Source organism: Pristis pectinata, chromosome 11 (assembly GCF_009764475.1).
Source record: "Pristis pectinata isolate sPriPec2 chromosome 11, sPriPec2.1.pri, whole genome shotgun sequence".
In the NCBI taxonomy this organism is placed as follows: domain Eukaryota; kingdom Metazoa; phylum Chordata; class Chondrichthyes; order Rhinopristiformes; family Pristidae; genus Pristis; species Pristis pectinata.
This window is the reverse complement of record NC_067415.1, coordinates 45623822-45647432: the sequence shown is the minus strand read 5'-3', so window position 1 is coordinate 45647432 and position 23611 is coordinate 45623822. Positions and strand designations below refer to the sequence as shown.

Here is a 23611-nt window from a genome sequence, read left to right as displayed (position 1 = left end):
ATTTTTTGTTATTTGTTGCCTTCTAAATGTTAGAGGATCCTTATCTTGCTTCTCCATATAACTAATACATTGAGCTTTCACTTTTAGACTTTGTTTCCTGACAAGGCCGAATACTAGATGGTTTGTGGGCTACTGATATCTGGCGCGAGTGATCATTGGATTGTTGGATTGGAAATTAGCAAGACATTTTGAAATTCTAAAATGATTATAATTTGCAAGCTTATTGAGACTGTGGGCTTATTTAGGGCAAACATCTTTCTCTTGGCGCTGTCCATCTGAGGGTGACCTAAATTGGTCGCTAACTGCAGTGAAAAATTCCGTTGCTCCTCTAAAAAAACTCCGTCCATTCTCTCTTCCTTCGAGGGATCTCCAAGAAGATGCAATGCGAACTACCACCGATAGATGCCGACAAAGACTTAACTTTGGCGCGATTGGCAACTCCTCCAGGAATGTATTTAATTACGAATCAATTTTCATAAAAAAACATAAATACGAGTTTCTTTCGCTGATTTATTCAAATTGCTTCTTTTCATCTGTAGTGAAAGGGAAATCTAATTAAATGCAAAGTTGTTTTCCATGCAAGGATAATGCCATTCTTTCACTTGATAAATATTACACCCGGGGTTTGGATCCCATTTTTGAATCCTCCTGTTACATTCAGACGGGTTAATCGGGTCGTTGACGCATCCTACAATTTCGCGAAGCTGATTTCTCAGACGTACGGTGCATGAAGCGGAGACGAAACGTACATTAACCCCCCTTTTGATGTCATTGAGTGCAAATCCCGCTGCAAAATAGCAAAGGTGATATTCAGGGAGATGGTGCGGAAACGAGCGGTTGCGCTGTAGCGCGGTGACTTGTGCTCTTGCCGGCTTTGAATTTCCAATGGTCCAGGGGGTATGTGTCTTCAAGGATTGAGCACCGTGCCACCTCTCTAACCCGATTCTGAATGTCAACTGCTTCAAAGACCAGCCCCGCCGCCAAGCAGCTCCTGGTGCGTCCTTTTTAACCAAGTGCTGCCAGCTAGTACAGAAAGCTTCCCGCTGGGAAACACCACTGCTAGAATGCATTTACCTTGCCTTATTTATCGGAGCAGATAGAGAGAGGCATGAGGAGATGCCATCACAGGCCAGGACGCCGAGACTTTGGGTAAATATAACACACTGTGCATTTTATAGCTACCAGAACTCTCGGTAGGCAAATCGTATATAAATGAGGCAATGTCAAATTGTGTGTTGAATTTAAAGTAAAAAATGTGCCGGTGCTGTCACATCCCTTCATCGAAATTGTTTAATCGGAAATGTCTTGACGTTCGACTTAGTTATCTGCCTGTCTTTATCTCGACATTTTCAATAGCTTAAGGGAATAGTTCGATTCAGAGAATGAAATGGATTTCTCTCCCACCAACCCCCCCCCCCCCCCCCCATCCCCACCCGTCTGATCTGTCTTTCTGTTGTGCCAGTTATCTGTACAACCCGGAGTGTTTTACGATCGTGTGCTCTTTGGAGGAAAGCGATAGCACGAGGGTGGTTATTAGTCCTGAAGTAGGCGGGCGAAAAGGTGTAGGTTGACATGCAGCGGCAGCTGGCGAGCTGCTCACCCGAAGGACAGGTGAAACGGCGGTTTTGTTTGGGGAGGCTCGATTCGGTGATTTATGACATACGTCGCTCTGCCTATTGAGATATCCGTGCCAAAGACAAACTGAGAATGACCCTTACAATCATCATACATCTTCAGGCATTAGTACGGGGGCACAATGTCCTTCTAAAATAACGGCGGGAGGCTCTCGGGGTATAGTGGAAGTAGCGGGACACCACATGTGTAGTAGGTCAAATGGGATAATATTCTCCATTGCAGTGAAGGGCTGTTGGATCACTGGAGCAATCTACCGTCAACCGTGAGACACTACAGAGAATACAAAGAATTACTGACACCACAAGAATAGCACTGTCATATTTCATCAATGAATTTTGACCAGGATGTACGGGGATCAGAATTTATGTAAGGGCTTTCAAAGAAATGAACAGAAGATGTATGCAATATATAATCGGTATGGATACACAAATTCGTGATTTGTGATACATTCGAATCTGATATTGGAATGAATGCAAAGCATGGTTTTAATGATCAGAATCTGTTCTGGGGAAAGTGTTAGTTCTCTGAAAGCTGGTTTTGGTTTCTGTGTACCGGTCATTTAACTAAAGCGTTGACTAAATGTAATGTGATTAGAATGACAAAGATTGAACAGCTGTAGTAATGTGTACATAATGCTGTGCTTGGATCAGGATTAGATATTGAAGCGGAAGCAAGACTCGGTAATAAATGGATTTCAACTGTTTTGCTTCGTGTGAATTGCGTAATCGATTTATTAAATATCACAAGTGATTTTATTACCGCCAGGATCTATTTACGGTAAAATAACCACATCGAAAACGAAATATTAATTACAACACTATCTGAAAAATTGCAAAAAAATAGTATTGGAAATAATAAAGTCAATAGGGAGGTACTGAGGAGATGAAATTTAGTTCGTGAGTCGATACAACCAATGGGAAAAAATGACACTTTGGATTGGTAATGTTTTCCATGTGAATTTGCACCGTGCGACATGACACAAGGTTTATAAAAGGTGCCGTTTCTATCTATCGTTATATTTACCTTTCCACTGAGGCAAACTGCGCTTCCTACCGAATTCTGAATACAGAGGGACTTTCAGTTCAAATCTGCAATGCAAAAGAAGAGATTAATTTGAAATTATCATCCTGCAGTAGAGTCCTGGCATTAATCATATGAATTATTCTCAAAGCTCAATGACAGGAAATCTCTCAGGGCTTGGTAAGGATTAAACATTCAGGAATGACATTTTTGTCAGTGTGGCTTTGGGGGTTCTGAGAGAACGTGTGGCAGGAACTCTCGGTGAGATTCTGAATGTTTTCCTTCTTTTAACCATAGGCTTTAAGACGGTGACATTGCTGGAATCCCTCGGCAAATGATGATTTATGGTCCATTAAAGTGAAGTCTGGAAGCTCTTGGTTAATCTCTGTTGTCTACTGGTGGGGCGTATCCTCTCTCAACTGAAGCTTTTAAATTCCAGTATTTTCACCTTCAAACACAATGCATTCCTGAACGTCAAAGATGGTTTTCCTACTGCGGCTCATGGTTTTACTGACAGTGGAAGATGTTTTCAGGAACTTTGACTTCAGTGTTTCTGCCCAGTCGGGCGAGAGAAGGGTGGTTGCCCACCAACAGGGAGACATCATTATTGGGGCTTTATTCTCAGTCCACCACCAGCCACCTGCGGACAAAGTCCACGAGAGGAAATGCGGCGCCATAAGGGAGCAATATGGGATTCAAAGGGTTGAGGCCATGCTCCACACACTGGATCGCATAAATGCAGACGAAATGTTGCTACCAAACATAACGTTGGGATGTGAGATTAGGGATTCGTGTTGGCATTCCGCTGTGGCTCTGGAGCAAAGTATTGAGTTTATAAGAGATTCTCTTATCTCCAACGAGGAGGAAGAGGGAATCGTACGCTGTGTCGATGGGACTACGGTACCATTCCGAGCCAAAAAACCTATCGTTGGAGTTATTGGGCCAGGTTCCAGTTCTGTGGCCATTCAAGTGCAGAACCTACTGCAACTTTTCAACATACCTCAGATTGCATACTCTGCCACGAGTATGGACTTAAGCGATAAAACATTATTTAAATATTTTGTAAGGGTGGTGTCATCTGATGCCCGCCAAGCCCGTGCCATGGTTGACATTGTGAAGAGATACAACTGGACCTACATCTCTGCGATCCACACAGAAGGTATTTAAATGAAATAAATAATTTGTGAAGTTTTCTGTTTAGCTGTCTTGAATATCTCAATTAATAAGTACGTTTATATTATCTATTAAAACTCAGGCATTGCGAAGAAGACAGCAGTGCTGTCTGCTTAATAATCAGTAATATGCAAACCCTAAACTAGATAGTTTTTAAACAGATAATGTTTAGCACTTATGTATAGTTGGTGTAATATTTGTCCAAATATTTCACCTTGTTGAAGTAATTTTGACGTCATGCAAAAAATGAGTTTCAGAAGTTTTAAAATTTAAATTTCAAATCCAATATATTACGGGCGGAGTTAACTGTCATCAGAATGTTGCCTGGGTTGAACGTTAGTGCTAAAGTATTGAAGGACACATCATGACAGTAGATTGTAAGATAGTAATTTTGTGCATGCGTACCATTGAGGTGGCACAACCAGTCTATACTGTGCAATGATTGGAATTTTTAACATTGAAAACCAAATCAAGTTGAAAGTCAAATTGAAAGATCTGAAGTCAATATTGGAGGATATCACTAACAACTATTTAAATGAGAAGGCAAATCACTAAAGAATGATTCAAAAACTTCAGACTTGGATTCTTAATACATGGTGGAAAGATAATATCTTTGAACTATTTATGTATTAGTCTTGCTTTTAGCCAGATCACAAGTCAACTGCAATGAATTATAATGGATTCATTAATTAAGTAGCAAACCAGTTTTCAGTAAGAGGAGGGAGTACAATACAATTTCACTTGTTGAAAGATTTGCCAAATGTAAAGGCAGAGTTCGATAAATTCTGGTGGAGCAGAGAAAACAGAAAGTTTGAGTTTGGTTATAATAAGGAGCTACAATTGAAATTGATATATTCTTCAAATTGGTTGGAATGCAATTCTATAATGCAAATATTCTGCTGCTTCTTCAGATTTGAGTTATCTTAAAGCCTCTTGTCCGCTCTGCACATGAATATTGTCCCAAGACTAAAACAGAAAATGCTGGAATCACTTAGCATTTCAGCTAAATCATCTGTGGAGCAAAATGAGAAATTAACTTTTCATTCATGTCCTTTCATTGGAACTGATTGCAGCTGCAGGCCTGGAGGACAACTTTAAAAGCATTTTTCTTTAAAATTAGTGCACATAATGGTAAAGCATGTTCAGATTTTTAATAGATCTGTTGCTTAACAAAGGATTAAACAAAGCAAAATTTGAATGTTAAAGATGCAGATTTTTTTTTACAAGATACAGTGTCATTCTATTCCTCTTCATTGTAAACAAATACTAGAGGAGATTTTCATTAGCAACTTCACTATATTAAAATACAGAAGGAAGATTTCATAGTTAATTGTCTGCTTCACTTTCCACTGCCATAATTAAAGTTTGTGAAGGTGATAGTAACAGCCTGTCACTTTTCTTTGGTGTTTTGATGATAATTACATATATTGGTTTGATTAATTCTTTGCAGGACATTTAAAAGTAGACAAGAGAACCATAATTGTGTACGGCACAGAAAATCACCCAGAATGGTGAATTTTCATTGCAAGTTTCATTTATTGGATTTCAATTATTTTAGCATAATCTGGTTGTTTAATTTTGAACAATGGGTTTAGAAATGATAATTGGAGAAATTAGCATAGAAATAACTTACATATATCTGTAGTCCTTTTCCAACAATTTAACAAAAGGTGTGAACTAATTGAAAATAAATTGGTTAAAATCAATGCTAAAATAAAAGACATGGATTGTTACTCAGCTTCAAACCTCACCACAGTCTTGTTCCATGCATGGATCAAAGAGCTGAATTCCAGAGGTGAGATGAGAATGAATATCCTTGATATCAAGGCAACATTTGACTGATTGTGGTAAAATAAATTAATTAGTAAGGGGAAAATAGACCAACGATTGGAGTCATACCTTGCACAAAGGGAGATGTTGTTGTCAGAGGTCAATCATTCCCAGCGTGCCGGGAATTCTTCAGGGAAATATCGAGGGCCCAAACAACTTCAGCTGTTTCATCAATAGTCTACCTTCCATCACTAACTCAGAAGTGGGGATGTTGCCTGATGATTGTGCAACATTCAGTTACATTTTAAAGTCCTTAGAAAATGAAGCATCCATTCCTGCATATATCAAGAACTAGATAACATGAAGGTATGGGCTAATAAATGGCAAGAACTATGGTATCACAGTGCCAGGCACTAATCATATCCGACAAGAGAGGATCTATACACCTGTCCTTGATATTCAAAAGCATTACCTTCATCGAGTCCAGCGTGAAAAAAATATCCCAGGGATAACCATTGAACAGAAATTCATCTGGACCAGCAAGATAAATATTGTGGTCACAACAGCAGATCAAAGGCTAGGATCTTTCCACCATCTTAAGGCACAACTCAAGAATGTGATGGAATATTCTCCAGTTTCTTCTGAAGACATTCAAGAAGCTTGACAGGATCCAGGACAAGGTAACCTACTTGTTTTCTATCCCATTCACCATGTTAAACATTCATTCCTTCCATCACTAGTGCATTATGGCTGCATACGAAATGCACCATGGATATAAGTTACCCGGACAGCACCTCCCCAATCCAAGAGCTCTGCCAGCAGGAAAGATGAGGATGGAAGGCACATGGGAACTCCACCACCTGCAGGTTTACTTCCACGCCTCACACTACCCTGATTTGGAATTATGTTGCCATTCTTTTATCAACACTGGGCCTAAAGCCTGCAAATCCCTTTCTACTATCACTGTAGGAATATTTTCACCAGAAGTCCTGTTGCCATTCAAGACTGTGGCTCACTGCTACTTTTTGGAGGATTAAGAAGTTATGAATTAATGTTGGTCTAGCCAGCAATGCCCACACCCCAGAAAATAAATGAAAATGTATGCATGTATTAAAGTCTGCTTGTATTATGGTCTATGGTGATTTTGAGACTATAAGCACAAAGGACAGTACTGTTTCTTCGAAACCCTCATCCCTTCACCTTCAGAACTTTTTCCTTTACCAAAATCAAATGCAGCAAATAAAGATTACATCAAACATTCCCTGCCTACTTTTTATGTATTATTTATTAATAAATAGTTTCTTTAAAGACTTATCATTTTGTGGGAAGAAGGGGAGAAATTTCAAACAAGGATTAAAGTTTTTGTAAAATACTTCAAGGAAACATTGATGCTATATAATCAAAGAATAATAAATTAGGTGGAAATTCTTTTCAGTTTCTGGAATTTTTGATGGATAGAGGAATTTGCATGTTTCTCTGTGGTTGTTGTTCTTTAATTATTAAGTCTACACAAAATATTTCTCTAGCTCCTGTCAGGTTTCCTTGTGTGGTGTTTGGAGTTGCTTAGAGAAAGCATCTCCACAGATTTTTCCATCATACATGTAGTGCAGCCTGTTTCTCCTGTACAAAACTAAAATACTGCAGCTACTGGAAATCTGAAGGAAAAAAGAACAGAAAATGCTGGAAAAACGTAGCAGAACAGCCAACTACTGCAGAGAGAGAAACAGCTAATGTTTCAGCTCAAAGATTTCATTATACATTTCATCTGATGAAAGGTTTTTGCCTTGAAACATCACCTGCACTTTTTTTTCCACAGATTCGGATAGACTTGTAAATTACTTCCAGCATTTTCTGCTTTTATTTTTCATGATCTAATAGTTCTGGCATTTATTTTAATAACTATAGCTTTTAGATCTCTGTGTAAACCAATGTGCATGTTGATTCATCAGTCATTCAAAATCATAAACTGTTTTCCTTGGACATTTGACATGTTGAGATAATCTCTATAAAGGTGCCTTTTAAGTACAATTGATTGTTTATGGTATAACTGGAGTATGGATTGGGTTGGATTTTAATTCTAAAGCATATTCTTATTAATCAGGGCCTTCAATAAAAATATGTTTGCATTTTGAGAAGTAGAAGTTAAAAGCATTCAATCGCATGGAGTAAGGGAGGATTTATTTAACATAATCGCAGACTTTCAATATCTAGCCAGAGCTAAAGCAGTGGTACTTCTCTTACATGGTATTTGCTGCTCCCCATCCCGTGATGAAATGCAGGAGCCACAATCTCATTCCCCTTGCCTGGCTGAACCTGCTGTTACTAGTTCTCCATCACATTGCATTATCTTTTGAGCTGGAAGCCTCTGTGAGCTAATATCTTTCCAGTAGCTGAATACATCTGCTTTTCCATTTCATCCACTGCATCTTTTTATTTGAAAATTCATTAACTTAAGCCAGGAATGTGGATGAGAGAGACGATCCTGGGCTTACTTGCCATATTTGCCACATTCAGATATGTGATGTCGGAGGAGCCAGTGACAATCACACTAAGCTGATGGCATGAAATTCTGCCACATAAAATACTCAAAGCTGGAATGAGATGCTCACCATTTCCAGTTTATTTTGCTAGCCTTGAAATGATGCTACCTTTACCAAGGTGCCATGGTGAAAGGTTGATTCGCTAACACATGGATAACTCTGCTGGTGTCATTGTGTCTCTACATTCAGCAGGATGGTATATAAATGAAGAAAAGCTGAAGATCATAGACTGTGCAGTCTAAGCAGTCTCACAGTAACCTTCAGTCCATGAAAAAAGAAGCTAAGAATGGCCCATTCCTTGAATTGATCATTTTATTACTATGTTATTTTTTGAGAATGGAGAAGAAATATAAGCATTTGGAGACTAGTAACAGGGTTAAATCAGATTTTTAATGATGAAAAGCAAAAAAAAACTCCAGATGCTGGAAATCTGCAATAAAAGCAGAAATTGCTTGACACACTCAATTAATGATTCAGATTGATGAAATGTCAATCAATCTGAAATGTCAACTCTGTTTCCTTCTCCACAGATGCTGTACTACCTGCTGAGTATTTCCAGTATTTTATTGAGTTCTGATCTATTTTTCGGATAGCCCTTAAATAAAATTGATAGAATTCTATCTCAGCCTCAACTAATATCCATTCTTCTGGTGCTGATATTTTACTGGTTAGATCTCATTGTGACTGACTGGACAACTCCTTTTATGTAGAGTAAAATTACAGAACCAGACAGTTTCAATGCCGGTGGAATCTTTTGATAAGGCTGTTTCATTTGTCACAGTCGTGGAAGGTAATGATATTTTAAAGGCTCCTTCTCCAATGGAACTATAAAAGGTCCATTTTATTACATACCCTTCATCTGGTTTCCAATCACAGCCAAGCAAAGGTTACTACCATTTAGAAATTAACTCAATACCTTTAAGGAACAATTTCCATGAGACCTACTTCAAATTAAGCTTGTATCACTTGAAAGACATGTTAGTCAGAATACTTATGGAGCTTACTGTGGATGTAAATTAATAAAATGCAAAATAATTATGGAAATCAAAAAACTGCAGATGCTAGAAATCTGAAATAAAAAGAGGAAATACTTGAAAAACTCAGCAGCTCAGGCATTATTGGGGGAAAGAGAAGCAGAGGCAATGCTTCAGGCTGAAGACCCTTCCTGTTTCTATTACTAAAATTTATGGCTCAACTTGGTTAAGATAATAGTTCTACTGACGGATGCAGAGAACAACAGCATTGGCTTGTTTAGAGTAGGCGATAGCCTGCATTCCTGTTCTTCTGGTTGAGAACAATATACACCAATGCAGAACTGCAAAGTGATACATGAAATTTAGATCTACAGTAATGCCTTCTAAATGAGAAAATGTGCAATTTTTGCGCAGTCATCTCTTATATGTCAGCATTCAACATGATGTCCAGAATTTAATATTAAACATGTCATAAATTTTACTTACTTTCCTCTTCTCGAAATCACAAGATCACAAGACAAGGGAGCAGAAATAGGCCATTCAGCCCATCGAGTCTGCTCCAAAGAAAAGGAAAAAAGAAAAAGAAATGAGAAATTGGGGAGGGGGGAAAAAAACCTAACCCCAATTTCTGGCCTTATCCCCATATCCCTTGATGGCCCGACTATTTAGATATCTATCTATCTCTTCCTTAAACACCTCCAATGATCTGGCCTCCACTGCTGTACGTGGCAAGGAATTCCTCAAATTCACCACCCTCTGGCTGAAGAAATTTCTCCTCATCTCTGTTTTAAACCTGTACCCCCTAATTCTAATATTGTGCCCTCTGGTCCTGGACTCACCCACCAATGGAAACAGCTTGACCACATCTACTCTGTCCAGTCCTTTCAACATTTTAAATGTCTCTATGAGGTCCCCTCTCATTCTTCCGTACTCCAGTGAGTACGGTCCAAGAGCCGACAAACGTTCATCATACGTAAGCCCTTTCATTCCGGGAATCATCCTCGTAAATCTCTTCTGAACCCTCTCCAACATCGGCACATTTTTCCTCAGATATGGGGCCCAAAACTATGCACAGTATTCCAAATGAGGCCTCACTAGTGCCCCGTAGAGCCTCATCAACACTTCCTTACTTTTATACACTATACCTCTAGAAATGAATGCCAACATAGCATTCGCTTTCTTTACCACCGATCCGACCTGGTTGTTAACCTTTAAGGTATCCTGCACGAGTAACCCCAAGTCCCTTTGTACTTCTGTACTTTGAATTTTCTCTCCTTCCAGATAATAATCTGCCCATTTATTTCTGTTTCCAAAGTGTACAACTTCACATTTCTCAACATTGAATCTCATCTGCCATTTCCTTGCCCATTCTCCTAAACTATCTAGGTCCCTCTGCAACCTTCCTGTCTCCTCAATACTCTCTACTTCTCCACCTATCTTGGTGTCATCCGCAAACTTAGCCACAAGACCATTTACTCCATCATCCAAATCATTAATGTACAAGATAAAAAGAAGCGGCCCCAACACCGACCCCTGCGGAACACCACTAGTAACCGGTAGCCAACCAGAACAAAATCCTTTTATTCCCACCCTTTGCTTCCTGCCGACCAGCCAATGCTCCACCCATTCTGTTATCCTACTTGTAATTCCATGACCTCTCATCTTATTAATCAGTCTCTTGTGCGGCACTTTGTCGAAGGCCTTTTGAAAGTCTAAATGCACAACATCTACCGCCTCTCCCTTATCCACCCTACCTGTGATTTCTTCAAAAAACTCCAATAGGTTGGTCAGGCAGGATCTTCCCTTCACAAAACCATGTTGGCTAGGACCTATCTTGCCTTGCACTTCTAGGTATTCCATAACCCCATCCTTGAGGATCGATTCCAATAACTTTCCCACCACTGACGTCAGACTAATAGGTCTGTAATTTCCTTTATGCTGCCTCCCACCTTTCTTATACAGCGGAACTACATTTGCAACCCTCCAGTCCTCCGGAACCATGCTGGAGTCTATCGATTCCTGGAAAATTATCACCAATGCCTCCGCTATCTCTAAAGCCACCTCCTTCAGAACTCAGGGATGCACCTCATCCGGTCCGGGAGACTCATCAGTCTTTAGCCCATTTAGTTTTCCTAGTGCCTTCTCTCTAGTAATCTTAACTGAACTCAGTTCCATTCTGTGAGACCCCTGACTAATCAGTATATTGCTGATGTCCTCCACAGTGAAGACCGATGCAAAATATTCATTTAGTTCTTCTGCCATCTCTTTATCATCCATCATAATCTCTCCCACACCATTATTGATTGGTCCTATATCAACCCGTGTCTGTCTTTTACTCCTCATATATTTAAAAAAACGCTTAGTATCCTTTTGAATGTTATCTGCCAACTTCCTTTCATAATTCATCTTTTCTTTCCTAACGACCTTCTTAGTTTCTTTCTGCAGGTTTTTAAAAGCTTCCCAGTCTTCTGTTTTCCCACTAATTTTTGCTTCCTTGTATGTCCTCCCTTTTGCTTTTATTTTAGCTTTCACCTCTCTCATTATCCACACTTGTGCCTTTTTTCCATTCAAAACCTTCTTTTTTCTTGGAATATATCTATCCTGCATTTTCCTTATTACTTGTAGAAACTCCTCCCATTTCTGCTCTGCAGTCCCTCCAGCTACCTTACTCTTCCAATCAATTTGGGCCAACTCCTCTCTCATGCCACTGTTATTTCCTTTGTTCCACTGAAATATCAATACACCAGTTATCAGCTTCTCCTTCTCAAATTTGAAACTGAACTCAATCATATTGTGATCACTAGTTCCCAATGGTTCCTTTACCTTTAGTTCCCTAATCACCTTCAGTTCATTACACGGCATGCAATCCAAAACAGCCGATCCCCTGGTGGGTTCATCAACAAGTTGCTCCAAAAAAACCGTCCCATAGACATTCTACAAACTCACTCTCCTGAGATCTTCTGCTTTGTTGAATTTCCCAGTCCACCTTCATGTTAAAATCCCCCATAATTATCTTCACATTGTCACTCTGGCATGCTTTTTCTATTTCAAACTGTAACTTATGGTCCACTTCCTGACTGCTATTAGGGGGCCTATATATAACTGCTACTGTTGTCCTTTTACCCTTGCTATTTCTTAGCTCCACCCATAAGGATTCCACCTCTTCTGACCCAATGTCCTTCCTTTCTATTGATTTTATATCATTACTAACCATCATGGCCACATCTCCCCCTCTGCCTACCCGCCTATCCTTCCCACACACTGTGTACCCCTGGACATTCAGTTCCCAATCACATCAGTCATAAAGTCATGACTTGGTGATTGCCACAATGTCGTATTTATTAACCTGTAGTTGTGCCACTAGGTCATCTACTTTATTCCTAATGCTACATGCATTTAAATATGGTACATTTAGTCAGTATCAGAAATAAGCTACAATAATGCATTAATTTTATCTATAAGAAGTATCATGGTCAGATATGAGCTATATTTGGTATTGTAGTTGTGATTTGAAAGATTATGATGGAAGATTTCAAATATGAAATATGTTCAGTTCTGTTATTACAGTTCACCAATTACAGCCTGACACCATTCAGAAATGACTCCATTGTATAGAAGACTGTGATATTTAGGCTGCAAGTTAGCTATATTTTGGGCAAAATAAATTAACCACTAATTTGCTAAAAGATCTGAAAATACTATTAACAGACCTGGGGTTAAATTAAAAAAATGTATTCAGGAATTAGTATAACAAATGGATATGAACATGCATTTAGATTTTACAGCTTTACTAAGCAAACACTATTTTCTTTTTTCATATTTCTGGATGTGGGCATTATTGGCAAAGGCCAATGTGTATTGCCCATCTCTCATTGTCCTTGAAGATACTCACACAATGCTTTTAGGTAGGAAGTAGAGATTTAGACCCAGCAAAAATGAAGGAATTGTAAGATATATAGGATGGTGTAGAGTTAGTAGGGAAACCTGCAAATGCTGGTATTCCTATGTACCTGCCACATTTGTCCTCTTCATTGGTCATGGGTTTATAGAGGTCTGTAGAAGCAAATGGCAAGAAGCTGCAATGCATTTCATAGATGGTGTGCAGAGCAGCCATGGTGCTTTGGTGGTGGAGGGAATGAATATTTAGTGTGGTTGTTGCAGTGTCCATCCAGTGAGCCACTTTGTCCTGATGGTGGTGGGCTTCTTGACTGTTGCAGGAGCTGCATTCACACAGCCAAGAAGAAAGTATTCCATTGTGCTCATGACTTCCGCCTTATAATGTGCTATCAATCACAGTATATATTCTTTCTTATTAAATTTTAAAATATGATGGATTGACAATGTCTTTTTTAATTTTTGAAACTCCATCTAGTTTAATATCTAACAAATATTATCTATCAGTAGACACAATTCACGATTAAGGAGGGACTAACAGAGGAAAGCTCTATGGCACTTTTCATAGAGTCTGGCAATTCAAACAATAGTGTATGCAAAGACTTTGAACTTGTCTGTGACACCAGTGGTTTTGTTACTGTGAGACCTGATTCAGATCAGCTCACCACTTAAATATTACATCTGAATTATTGCAGGGTACATCACAGCTCCTTTACAACATAATTAAAGGGGAGTCTGATGATGATTTGCAGTCTTTTGTCTGCCTGTAGGACACTTTATAATAACACTTTTGAATACCATTCTTGTACTGATTGCCAACTATAGGCCTCTGCTGACTAACTGATTCAAGAATAAGTAATGTGATCAGGATGTTGCTTTGTCAACTATGTTGCATTTCCACAGCAATTTTACTTGAGTTCTTTCTACTGAGGGGTGGCATTAGCAAGAGAGGCTGTAATTAAAGTTTTATTTAGCCTTTAATTTAAGGGTTTATTTTCGGAGAGTCAGAATGCAATAGTACATTCCTGGTATTACAGCCCACATACAGAATGACATTAAGCTGAGATGGAAATGCATTGAGTTAAATACAGATGATGAGTGATGCTTTAGAATTGCTTATAATTATGTACAGTACAATATTTAATGAAGTATGTTGCAAAACATGTAGCATGTAGCCAATTTAATCTTTTAAGGATAGGATATAATTTGTGTTATATTGTAATGTAAATGAAGATAGTTATGTCAAATTAGAAAATTTTTTAATACAAACTGGCCATTGAATGCCTTAACAAAAAAGTGGAAATTTGGTCCAAGCCAGTATAGCCACAGAACATTATTACTAGATCATTTCATCCACCAACTACACAAGTGAGAAATTTTAGGAGTCAAATTACATCTGGATTGATCACTTTTTTTCTTAGATCAGTCTCCTCATCATATTCCCCAATTTAGCTGAAATAATTGACTTTCACAATCACTTTCTGGGCTTCCATCATCTTTGCTCCCAACATTCCAAACTGGCAAATTTTGAGTGGATAAGTTCATGTGATCTTCCTTCTAAATTCTATTTTCTTACTATTTCTGATATTTTCCCTGATTTGTAATCCCTGCACCAAAGCGAAAAATTTAATTAGATCAGCCTTAACGATATTTATTAAATATGATAGTGATCATTTGGGCAGAAAAAGACCATCAGTGGATCCTGTCACTCAACTAAACACCTCCGGTTTCTACTATGATTCCAGAATTAATAACCTTTTTCCTATTAGGAATTCTTTGAACACTTTTTTTCTGTTTTGTTTTCCACTGATCAGCACTTTACAATCCTATCAGGCTCAAAGTTAAAAAGAAATTATCATATCATTTTAACAGACCTAAATGTACCTAAATGTAAAAGTCTGATGTATGCCAATCTTCCCGGAATTTTTTGAAGAGGCCAGAATGGGGTGTGACTTATATACTGGTGCAACTGCAGGTGTCTGCACCTGTATATTTACTGTGGAGCCTTCCCAAACTATGGATGACATCATCAGTTAGATTCCCACTCTGCTCTGCCCATCCACTCCTCCAGCGTATGACTTGGTCGTCAAGAGGCCTCCTGCTGTCGTCTGTACCAAGGATGCCCTGATTTCTGGCCAAGTTCTTGCAGTACCATTACTGGATCTGCTCTCACTCTTCTCTCTCTCTCTCTCCCTCTCTCTCTCCGCACCCCCCCCCCCCCCCCCCCCCCCCCCACTCTCCCTCTCTCGCTTTGTCTCTTTCTCTCTCTCTGTTGCTCCACCCCACACTTTCAAACTTGGACTAAACCCACCTATCGAACTCGATCCTGCTCTCTACCTTCCAAATTTTCTGTGCATATTTCCCTGGGCTGCTCCCACAGCCTCAGGAGTGAAAGCTTACAGAACTTACCTTCTTATTGGCCCAGATAAGGATGCAAATTTCATGCTGTGCTTAGCAAGCTTTTCAAACCTATGACCTGGGCAGCAAGTTTCCCTTAACTGTGTGCTGTGCAGTGTTTGCAAAGTGAGGAGCTCGAGGTCACATGGACAGAGAGTAGTTCCTGAAAAGGTGCTGAGTGTTTTTCAAGAAATTTGTGTCCCTAAAACTGTAGTCTTCAAAAGGAGGCAGTGACTTATACGCAGGTGTGGCTTAAATTTATAGGAATTCAATGAGTTCTACAGCACAGAAACAGACACTTTGGTTCAACTTATCCATGCTGACCAAGATGCATATCCCATCTGCCTATGTTTGGCTTAAGTCTTCCGATCAATGTACCCGTCCAAATGTTTTTAAAAATATATATTATTAATGGCATTCCTTCGAATTTATGCTCAACCAAAGAACCAATTGCAAGTAATTTCTCAATTTCCAAGAGCAATCTTTTAAACCCATCTACAAAATATCATAAATCACAATTACGTCACCTGGATATTTTCATCTATAAATAAGGCTAAATACTGCAATATGTGTAACTTAAGAGATAAAATGATTTCAAAGAGTAGTAAAGGAAAAACTCTCTAATATTTTTCATTCTACAGAATTTTTATTATGGTAGTTATAGTTTAAAATGTTTGCCACATGAGTTGTTAGGGAATTAGCATGAACATAAAGTGAATCTAGAGAAATTATCCTGAATACATTAATATATGGTGTTGATCAGAGGTACGCCACAGGCTTACCACACACAAATGCAAATTTATTATTGCATTTCGACTATCAAAAGAAAGGGATCAAGTCGTGTACACTGTCAACCAGGAAGGACAGAGAAATTGGAGACATCTCCAGAGATGCCTCGGCAAACATCGGCACAGTCAGAGGGAGCAGATGTTTCCAGTCCACTGCAATGTTTATTTGAGAATAATGTATTTCTCAAATATTTTTTTTATTTACAGCGTGGTAAAAGGCCCTTTCAGCCCAACGAGTCCGCACTGTTCATTTTAAACCCCAAATTAACCTACCCGTACGTCTTTAGAATGTGGGAGGAAACCGGAGCACCCGGAGGAAACCCACGCAGACACGGGAGAACGTACAAACTCCTGGAGGAAAAATAATTTAAAAATGGGAAAAAGCAAAGAATATCAAATGCAGACTATTTGAAAGTTTATAATTGTAAAACAAAAATCTACAACACCATTTCCAGCTGCAATTTATAAGTAATTCATTTGCTGTAAAGCGGATTAGATATTATTATGAAAGGTACATTTTTAAAGGGAACACCTTGGCACTGAGGATAATTGATTTGATTAGCCACCTGTCAGCAATGGCCAGCATTACCTCAATATATGAAGTAAGTAGGTTTATTCAGGGATTTAGAAGAGTGGAGAATGAAATGAGAATTATTTTTGGCACCTTAGCCTAGCAAGTTAGGGAGGAGGAAGGGCATAATGTATGTCCAGTTTAGTCCCTTGCACTCACATACCAAACATCATCAGAGGTGAAGTTGGTGGATGTCTTTTGAAATGTCTATTTCTGTTAGTTGCCATCAAAACAAAAGAGCTGGTCATTGACTTCAGGAAGCGGTGGTGATGTACATGCACCTGTCTACATCAATGGTGCTGAGGTCGAGAGGGTTGAGAGCTTCAAGTTCCTAGGAGTGAACATCACCAATAGCCTGTCCTGGTCCAATCATGTAGACACCACGACCAAGAAAGCTCACCAGCACCTCTACTTCCTCAGGAGGCTAAGGAAATTTGGCATGTCTCCTTTGACACCAATTTTTATTGATGCACCATGGAAAGCATCCTATCTAGGTGCATCACGGCTTGGTATGGCAACTGTTCTGCGCAGGACCGCAAGAAACTGTAGAGAGCTGTGGACTCAGCGCAGTGCATCATGGAAACCAGCCTCCCCTCCATGGACTCTGTCTTTACCTCTCGCTGCCTTGGTGAAACAACCAGCATAATCAAAGACCCCACCTACCTGGGTCATTCTCTCTTCTCTCCTCTCCCATCAGGCAGAAGATACAGGAGCCTGAGGGCACATACCACCAGACTCAAGGACAGCTTCTATCCCACTGTGATAAGATTATTGAATGGTTCCCTTATACTATGAGATAGACTCTTGACCTCACAATCTACCTTGTTTAACCTTGCACCTTATTGTCTACCTGCAATGCACTTCCCTGTAGCTGTAACACTTTACTCTGTGTTCTGTTACTGTTTTTACTCTGTACTACCTCAATGCACTGTGTAATGAATTGATCTGTACGAACGGTATGCAAGACAAGTTTTTCACTGTAGCTCGGTACAAGTGACAATAATAAACCAATGCCAATACCAATACCAAATTCTCATTTGCTAAGGGGACAACTGCATGGCTGTAACCTTGAGACAGGAGCCCTAATAGCCGTGCCACCATAAGGTTCTTGAAAATCATCAAAGACCTGCAAGATTCTGGAAATCTAAAATAAAAACAGAAACTGCAGGAACATTCAGCAGGTGAGCAGCGTCTGTTGAAAGAGAAACAATGTGACTGTTTTAAATCTGAAACTCTTTGTCAGAACTGATGGATGTTGTTCTTGATATTATTGAACTGTTTAGCGCAATGACAGAATATTCACCAAAGTGTTCAAAAGCAGAGTGTTGAATATGTGTACTGAAAGCACAAGGTTATGAGTGGAGTGGCTATGCCAAAAACAATAGGTTAAACAATAAGCATTTTCCCTCCTGAACTTTAACCCACTGCAGGTAGACTGGATGAACAATTTCTTACTATCATGAACATCCAAAGGTTAAGTTTGAAATGAATTTTAATAATTGTTGCTAAATCCAAGTTTACTGCAGTAAACCTCTACTAAGTTATGCATTGTTCGGATTAAATTAATGGTTTATCTCAAAACATCCACAGGATGGCTAATGTGAGACATGCATGTTTTGCTGTGGATAGGACTACTTCAACGCTTAAGAAAGTTGGAAAGTCCAATTTTTCTAGAAATTAAAATTATGATCTTCCCTGATTGCTGATAAATATGAGAAGGCCTTGTTTTGAGATGTGATTTCCATAGGGCACATATAAGTAGCAGTGATCATAGAAACACCGAGCAATCATTGTGCAAAAAATGAGCTGCTGGAGGAGGAACTCAGTGGGTCAGCATCCGTGTGTGGCAGGGAGGGAGGGTGCGGAGGGGTTGACGATGGCTTGTTGATGTTTTGTATCTGGATCTTGCATCAGGACTAAGAGTGGAGAGGGAAGATAGCCAGTATAAGGAGGAGAGGGGGAGATGTGAGACAGGGGCTGGAAGGTGATAGATGGACCCAGAAGCGGTGAGCGATAATAGGCAGAAGGAGGAGGGGAGTAGGAGACAGTAGCAGGTGGGTGATAGGTGGAAGCAGACAAGGAAAAAAAGGGACAGGTGGACCTAGGTGGAGGGAGGGGACGATAAAATTAGAGACAGAGGCTGGGGAGTAATAAGTGGGGACACAATGTCTACCAGTGCCGATAAGTAAAGAAGGTGATAATGGGAACCAGTAAGGGAGAGATGAAGGGCAGATGGGACCAGATGGGGGGAGAGGATACGGTGGGTGAAGTGTGTGGGTAGTAGATAGTAGGGGGGTGGGGGAGAGGATGAATATAGGTGATGGGGGGCTGAAGGGGGTCGTATGGGAAAGGGAACAAAAGCGGGAGGACCTGAGGTAGATTGGAAGGAGAGAGAGAGAGAGAGAGGGGAACACAGGAGGTAAGAGCTATACCTGAAACTGGAAAATTCTCTGTTCGTACCATTGGGTTGTAGACTACTCAGGAGGAGGAATATGAGGTGCTGTTCTTCTAGGCGTTAGTCTTCACCCTGGCAGTGGAGAAAGATGAGGATGGACAGGTTGGTGTGGGAGTGGGAAGGGGAATTGAAATGGCCTGCAACCAAGAGCTCAGGGATGGCCATTGTGGACAGAGCGCAGGTGCTCTGCAAGCTGATCGCCTAATGTACGCTTAGTCTCGCCAATGTAGAGGAGGCTACATTGGGAGCAGCAAATGCAGTAGATGAGGTTGGAGGAGGTGCACGTGAACCTCTGCCACACCTGAAAAGGCTGCTTAGGTCCCTGGATGGTGGTGAGGAAAGAGGTGTAGGAACAAGTGTTGACATTGTAAGGTAGGTATATTCAGAAACAAAATACTGGAATCTGAAGGTGATAGAGTTGTTGCTGAGTGGGCAAGGACTATCTTATCAGTAATCCTTCCCGGGCTGCTAACATGAATTTGGGCACAGATCGTGAATGTTGCTATAATGAGAGCTGTGCAGCAAAAAGGAACTGGTAGAACAGACCAAAGGTATTCCGAACACAACCATTCTATTGCCAGGACAGTTAGAAAGGCATTTTTGAGAGCACAGCTCAGAACAAGTTCAAGATTCAACATCATTTACTGCTTTTATTGAAACTTTAAAATCCTTCATCAATGTGTTGGAGAGCTGTGATAAGAGCTCTTTACCTCCATTTGCTTCAGGGCAAGGATGCCTGCTGTCTTCCTTCACGCACTGTCCACCAGGGCTGAGGTGTAATCTCTCCACTTCCATACCTTGTGTACTAGGACTCGGATGTGTGCTCTCCTCCTCCATGTTCTATCCATGAGGGCTGAGGTGCGGTCTCCTCTCCTCCATAACCAGCATTGTAGGTCTAAACTCGAAGCCACTATTCCCTGTGCAATAGGGCCAGAAATGTGAGATTTCTTCCATAATATTCTGTTGAGTTGAGCTGGTGCAGTCTTTCCTTGTCCATACTCTGTCCAATAGGGCTGAGGTGCAATCTATCCTCCTGCCATACCCTGTAGTAGGACCAGGATGCAAGCCCTTCTGCTGTCCGCTGTGAAGTAGGGCTGAGATTTTGTCTGCCATACTCTGTGCATTGGGACTGGGGTGTGAGCTGTCCTCCACTATTCCCTGTAGAGTGGACCCAGGATGTAAGTTCTCCTTGTTCACACCCTATTTGGTATGATTGGAATGTGTAGCTGGTCTTCTTAACATCCTGAATAGTTGAAGACAAAAGATACTGCAGATGCTGGGATCTGGGACAAAAAACAGAATGCTGGAAGAACTCAGTTGGTCAAGCGGAATCTGTGGAGGCAAAAGGTGTAAGTCTGTGATTCGGGTCAAGATGCTGCATTAGGACCATGGATCAGGGTCTCAACCTGAAATGTCGACATACTTTTACCTCCACCGATGCTACTGGATCTGCTGAGTTCTTGCAGTGTTCTGTTTTTAGATCCTGTACAGTTGGTTCTCCCTCCGACAAAATGATTTATCTGCCTTTGTTTCTTCTCTGTGTTTGTGCAGGGTATATACACCTCTGCACTGGTGTCTGCATTTAACCAGGCAACAAAGGAGTGGTCCTTTAATAGCATTTCTAATGTGCAAGATATACATGCATGGGGAGGTGAGCTGCCAACATGTGTATGAATAATGCTGACAGCCCACTTATTTTCTTTTAAAGAATAAGGGACATGAATGGCTATCTTTGGGGCCTAGTGATTTATTATGCCTATTCTGCACACAAAAGACTTTAAGACCATTTTCTCTTCCAATGTATTGAATCTGCTAGTATAAATGATTGAATTGCTATTACAGATACTGTAGGGCTAATTAAATAGGTCTAGTATAGTAGTGATTGGATAGGCACAAGCAGTAGATTTGATCTTCTAAGTTGCACTGGGTTTCCTTACAACACAAGTACACAGTTATTGCATTGAATTACATTAGTACAATGTGACATCAGTGACAAATCAATCTGGCAAGTAAGAAGTATTTCTAGAAAAGGTGCAATTTGGAATAATGTGGAAAATGCACCAAAAATATCAAATACTTAAGTCCCAATTTTAACCTTTTAATGGGAGTGGGATCTTCAAGCACCTAAACTAAGGGAGTCGCTAGTGCTGTGCCATACACTTGTCCAGTACATTTTTACTGGATATACTTTAATGGATGATGATGCCAAGGAAGGAAATACTCTTGTTTACTGCCTGCAAGTGTAGATTTGGGCCTCACTGACATTGAAAAGACTATTGACATCATGAGGATCCTAAATACATTATGACCAATGACAATGAGGTTGCTTGCTGGTGTGAGCTCTGTCAGAGAAATCCTACACTGAGAAACAAGAGGCATTGAAGAGAGCTGAAGAAGATTTTTAACCGGTCCTTCTCATTTCTGGAAGCACCAAAGTGCGCCTTTGTCCTCTAAAAACCAGTGATCCTTCTCTACCACAAAACCATCATGACTGGTTGAGAGATCTTCTTTAACCTTCTTGCTAGGGACTAAGTGCATCCTCCATCTGCATCCTCCTGCAATTCTCATTCCACCTTTGCTGGCTGGGCTGACCTCAAAGGTGGGTTCAGACAAGAGTGTGCCTGGTCTATTTAATTGAGGCCTGGAGGTTAAAATCAGCTCAGACTTCATGGTGAATTGGAGCAAGCTTGCTGTACTTCCAACAGGTATAGACCCAGGAGCAAAAACACAAATTGCTGGAGGAACTCAATGGGTCAGGTAGCATCTGTGGAGGGAAATGGGCAGTTAACATTTCGGGTCAAGAGCCTTTATCTGGACTGAAGGGTCTCGATCAGAAGCATCGATTGACCCAGTTTACTTCTCACATTGAGTTAAAATAGGAACTGTAGTGTAAAAAGTGAATGTTTTTGTGGATGTGATACTTAAGCACCTCTTAGCCAGTTAATCTATGGACTTTTGACCACGTGTTACCATGAGCAAAATATTTCATTTCTTGAAAGTAACATCCTTTGCCTTGGTCAGAAGGTCTCTTTAAACTGTATTACATTGAGAATAAAAAATACATTCATAGCCTAAAATAATTCATTTTAGAACATCGAGTCTCATTTAAAATAAATATTTCATGAAAAATTAACAACTGTGATCTGATGATGAACACACGATCCATAAATAGCTATGTGAAATCCATATGGAACACAAGTGTCTTTTGATACACAGCTAGTGTCAAATACACGGAGCAATATATGTATGTCACAGGCAAAAACTGTTAACCATTCAGTATAGCTATCAGGTGGGATGGAAACTTAATACAAAACAGTGAAATGTTATTCCTAAGTCTATCCACCAACAGAAATATAATGGGAATTTGCTGGAGGTCTGTAGCATTGCAGTTTTAATTGCACTTTCCTTTGGTGAATACCATTCTTTGCTGGCAGGTGCTTCTTCAGAATTAGTGGCCTCTAAAATTTTGTACCTGTCTTGTCACGTGTGGCAGGTATTAGGCTACAAATCCCATAGTACTTCTGCTTGCTGCATTGCAGAAACATAAACCATAAGATTACACACTTTCAATCCTTAATTGAAAGTTAATGGATGGAAAATCAAGGGCATGTAGTGTACATTTTACTAAAACATGATCTTGGCATATGCTGAGGAGCAGCACGTCAAAACTGACACCCAAGTATTTGTAAAAGGACCCTTGCATTACGTAGGAAATTATAACAAAAAGCAAACTGAGGTGCAGTTCCACTAAAATAGAGAGATATTTATCAGATATAATTTTATTCAAGAATGATTATACAAATCACATTTCCAAGTGTGTAACATAGTCCATCACATGTGCAGCACCATTTAAAAAAATTAATATTCTGTACATATTTTTCTCAAATGATATTTTTGCCCAGCATTTTATATCAGTGTAGATAATTTGAAGCAGCTCAGAGGTGGAGGAGACAAATATCAAGGTACAGAGCTATAAATTATGAAGAAAGGCTCAGGTGAATATGTTGGAGAGGATATAAAGCAGACATATTACAGATTTTAAAATAATGGAAGTACAGTCAACAAGCTGCTTTTGGATAGATTTCGCATAGATGACTTTAAAATTCAGAAGCCTCCTGCATAATTAAGAGTTAGAAGAAATTAATTTTTCATAGAATAGTGATGCAACATAGATTCATGGAAGTATTGTTAATTCTGATTTAGTTGTCATTTTTAAAGGAATTTGTCAAACAACATATCATAATGGACTAGGAAGGTAGCATAGAGGTCCTGAACTGACAGTGTTTACAATATAGTTTGCTTTCCTATCCTCGAGCTATTTGATATAACCATACTTGAATTTATAAATCTATGTTTTATAAATTGGAGAAATGTTCTTCGATATGTTTTGATCA

At 39.8% G+C, this 23611-nt stretch overlaps 1 protein-coding gene across 2 annotated transcripts in view; it reads left to right on the top strand.

Moving 5' to 3' along the window:
• grm5b (glutamate receptor, metabotropic 5b) overlaps nucleotides 1-23611 on the top strand; it is a 379483-nt gene that overhangs the window by 6305 nt on the left and 349567 nt on the right. Inside the window, exons 1-2 of one of the 2 annotated variants that reach the window (XM_052025541.1) lie at nucleotides 704-1149; nucleotides 2953-3814. The exons of the other annotated variant lie outside the window; for it this stretch is intronic. Of the exons in view, the coding sequence (XP_051881501.1) occupies nucleotides 3136-3814 (679 nt within the window). The 5' untranslated portion in view covers nucleotides 704-1149; nucleotides 2953-3135. Of the gene's footprint in view, nucleotides 1-703; nucleotides 1150-2952; nucleotides 3815-23611 lie in introns of those variants that run through there. 2 annotated transcript variants of the gene reach the window in all.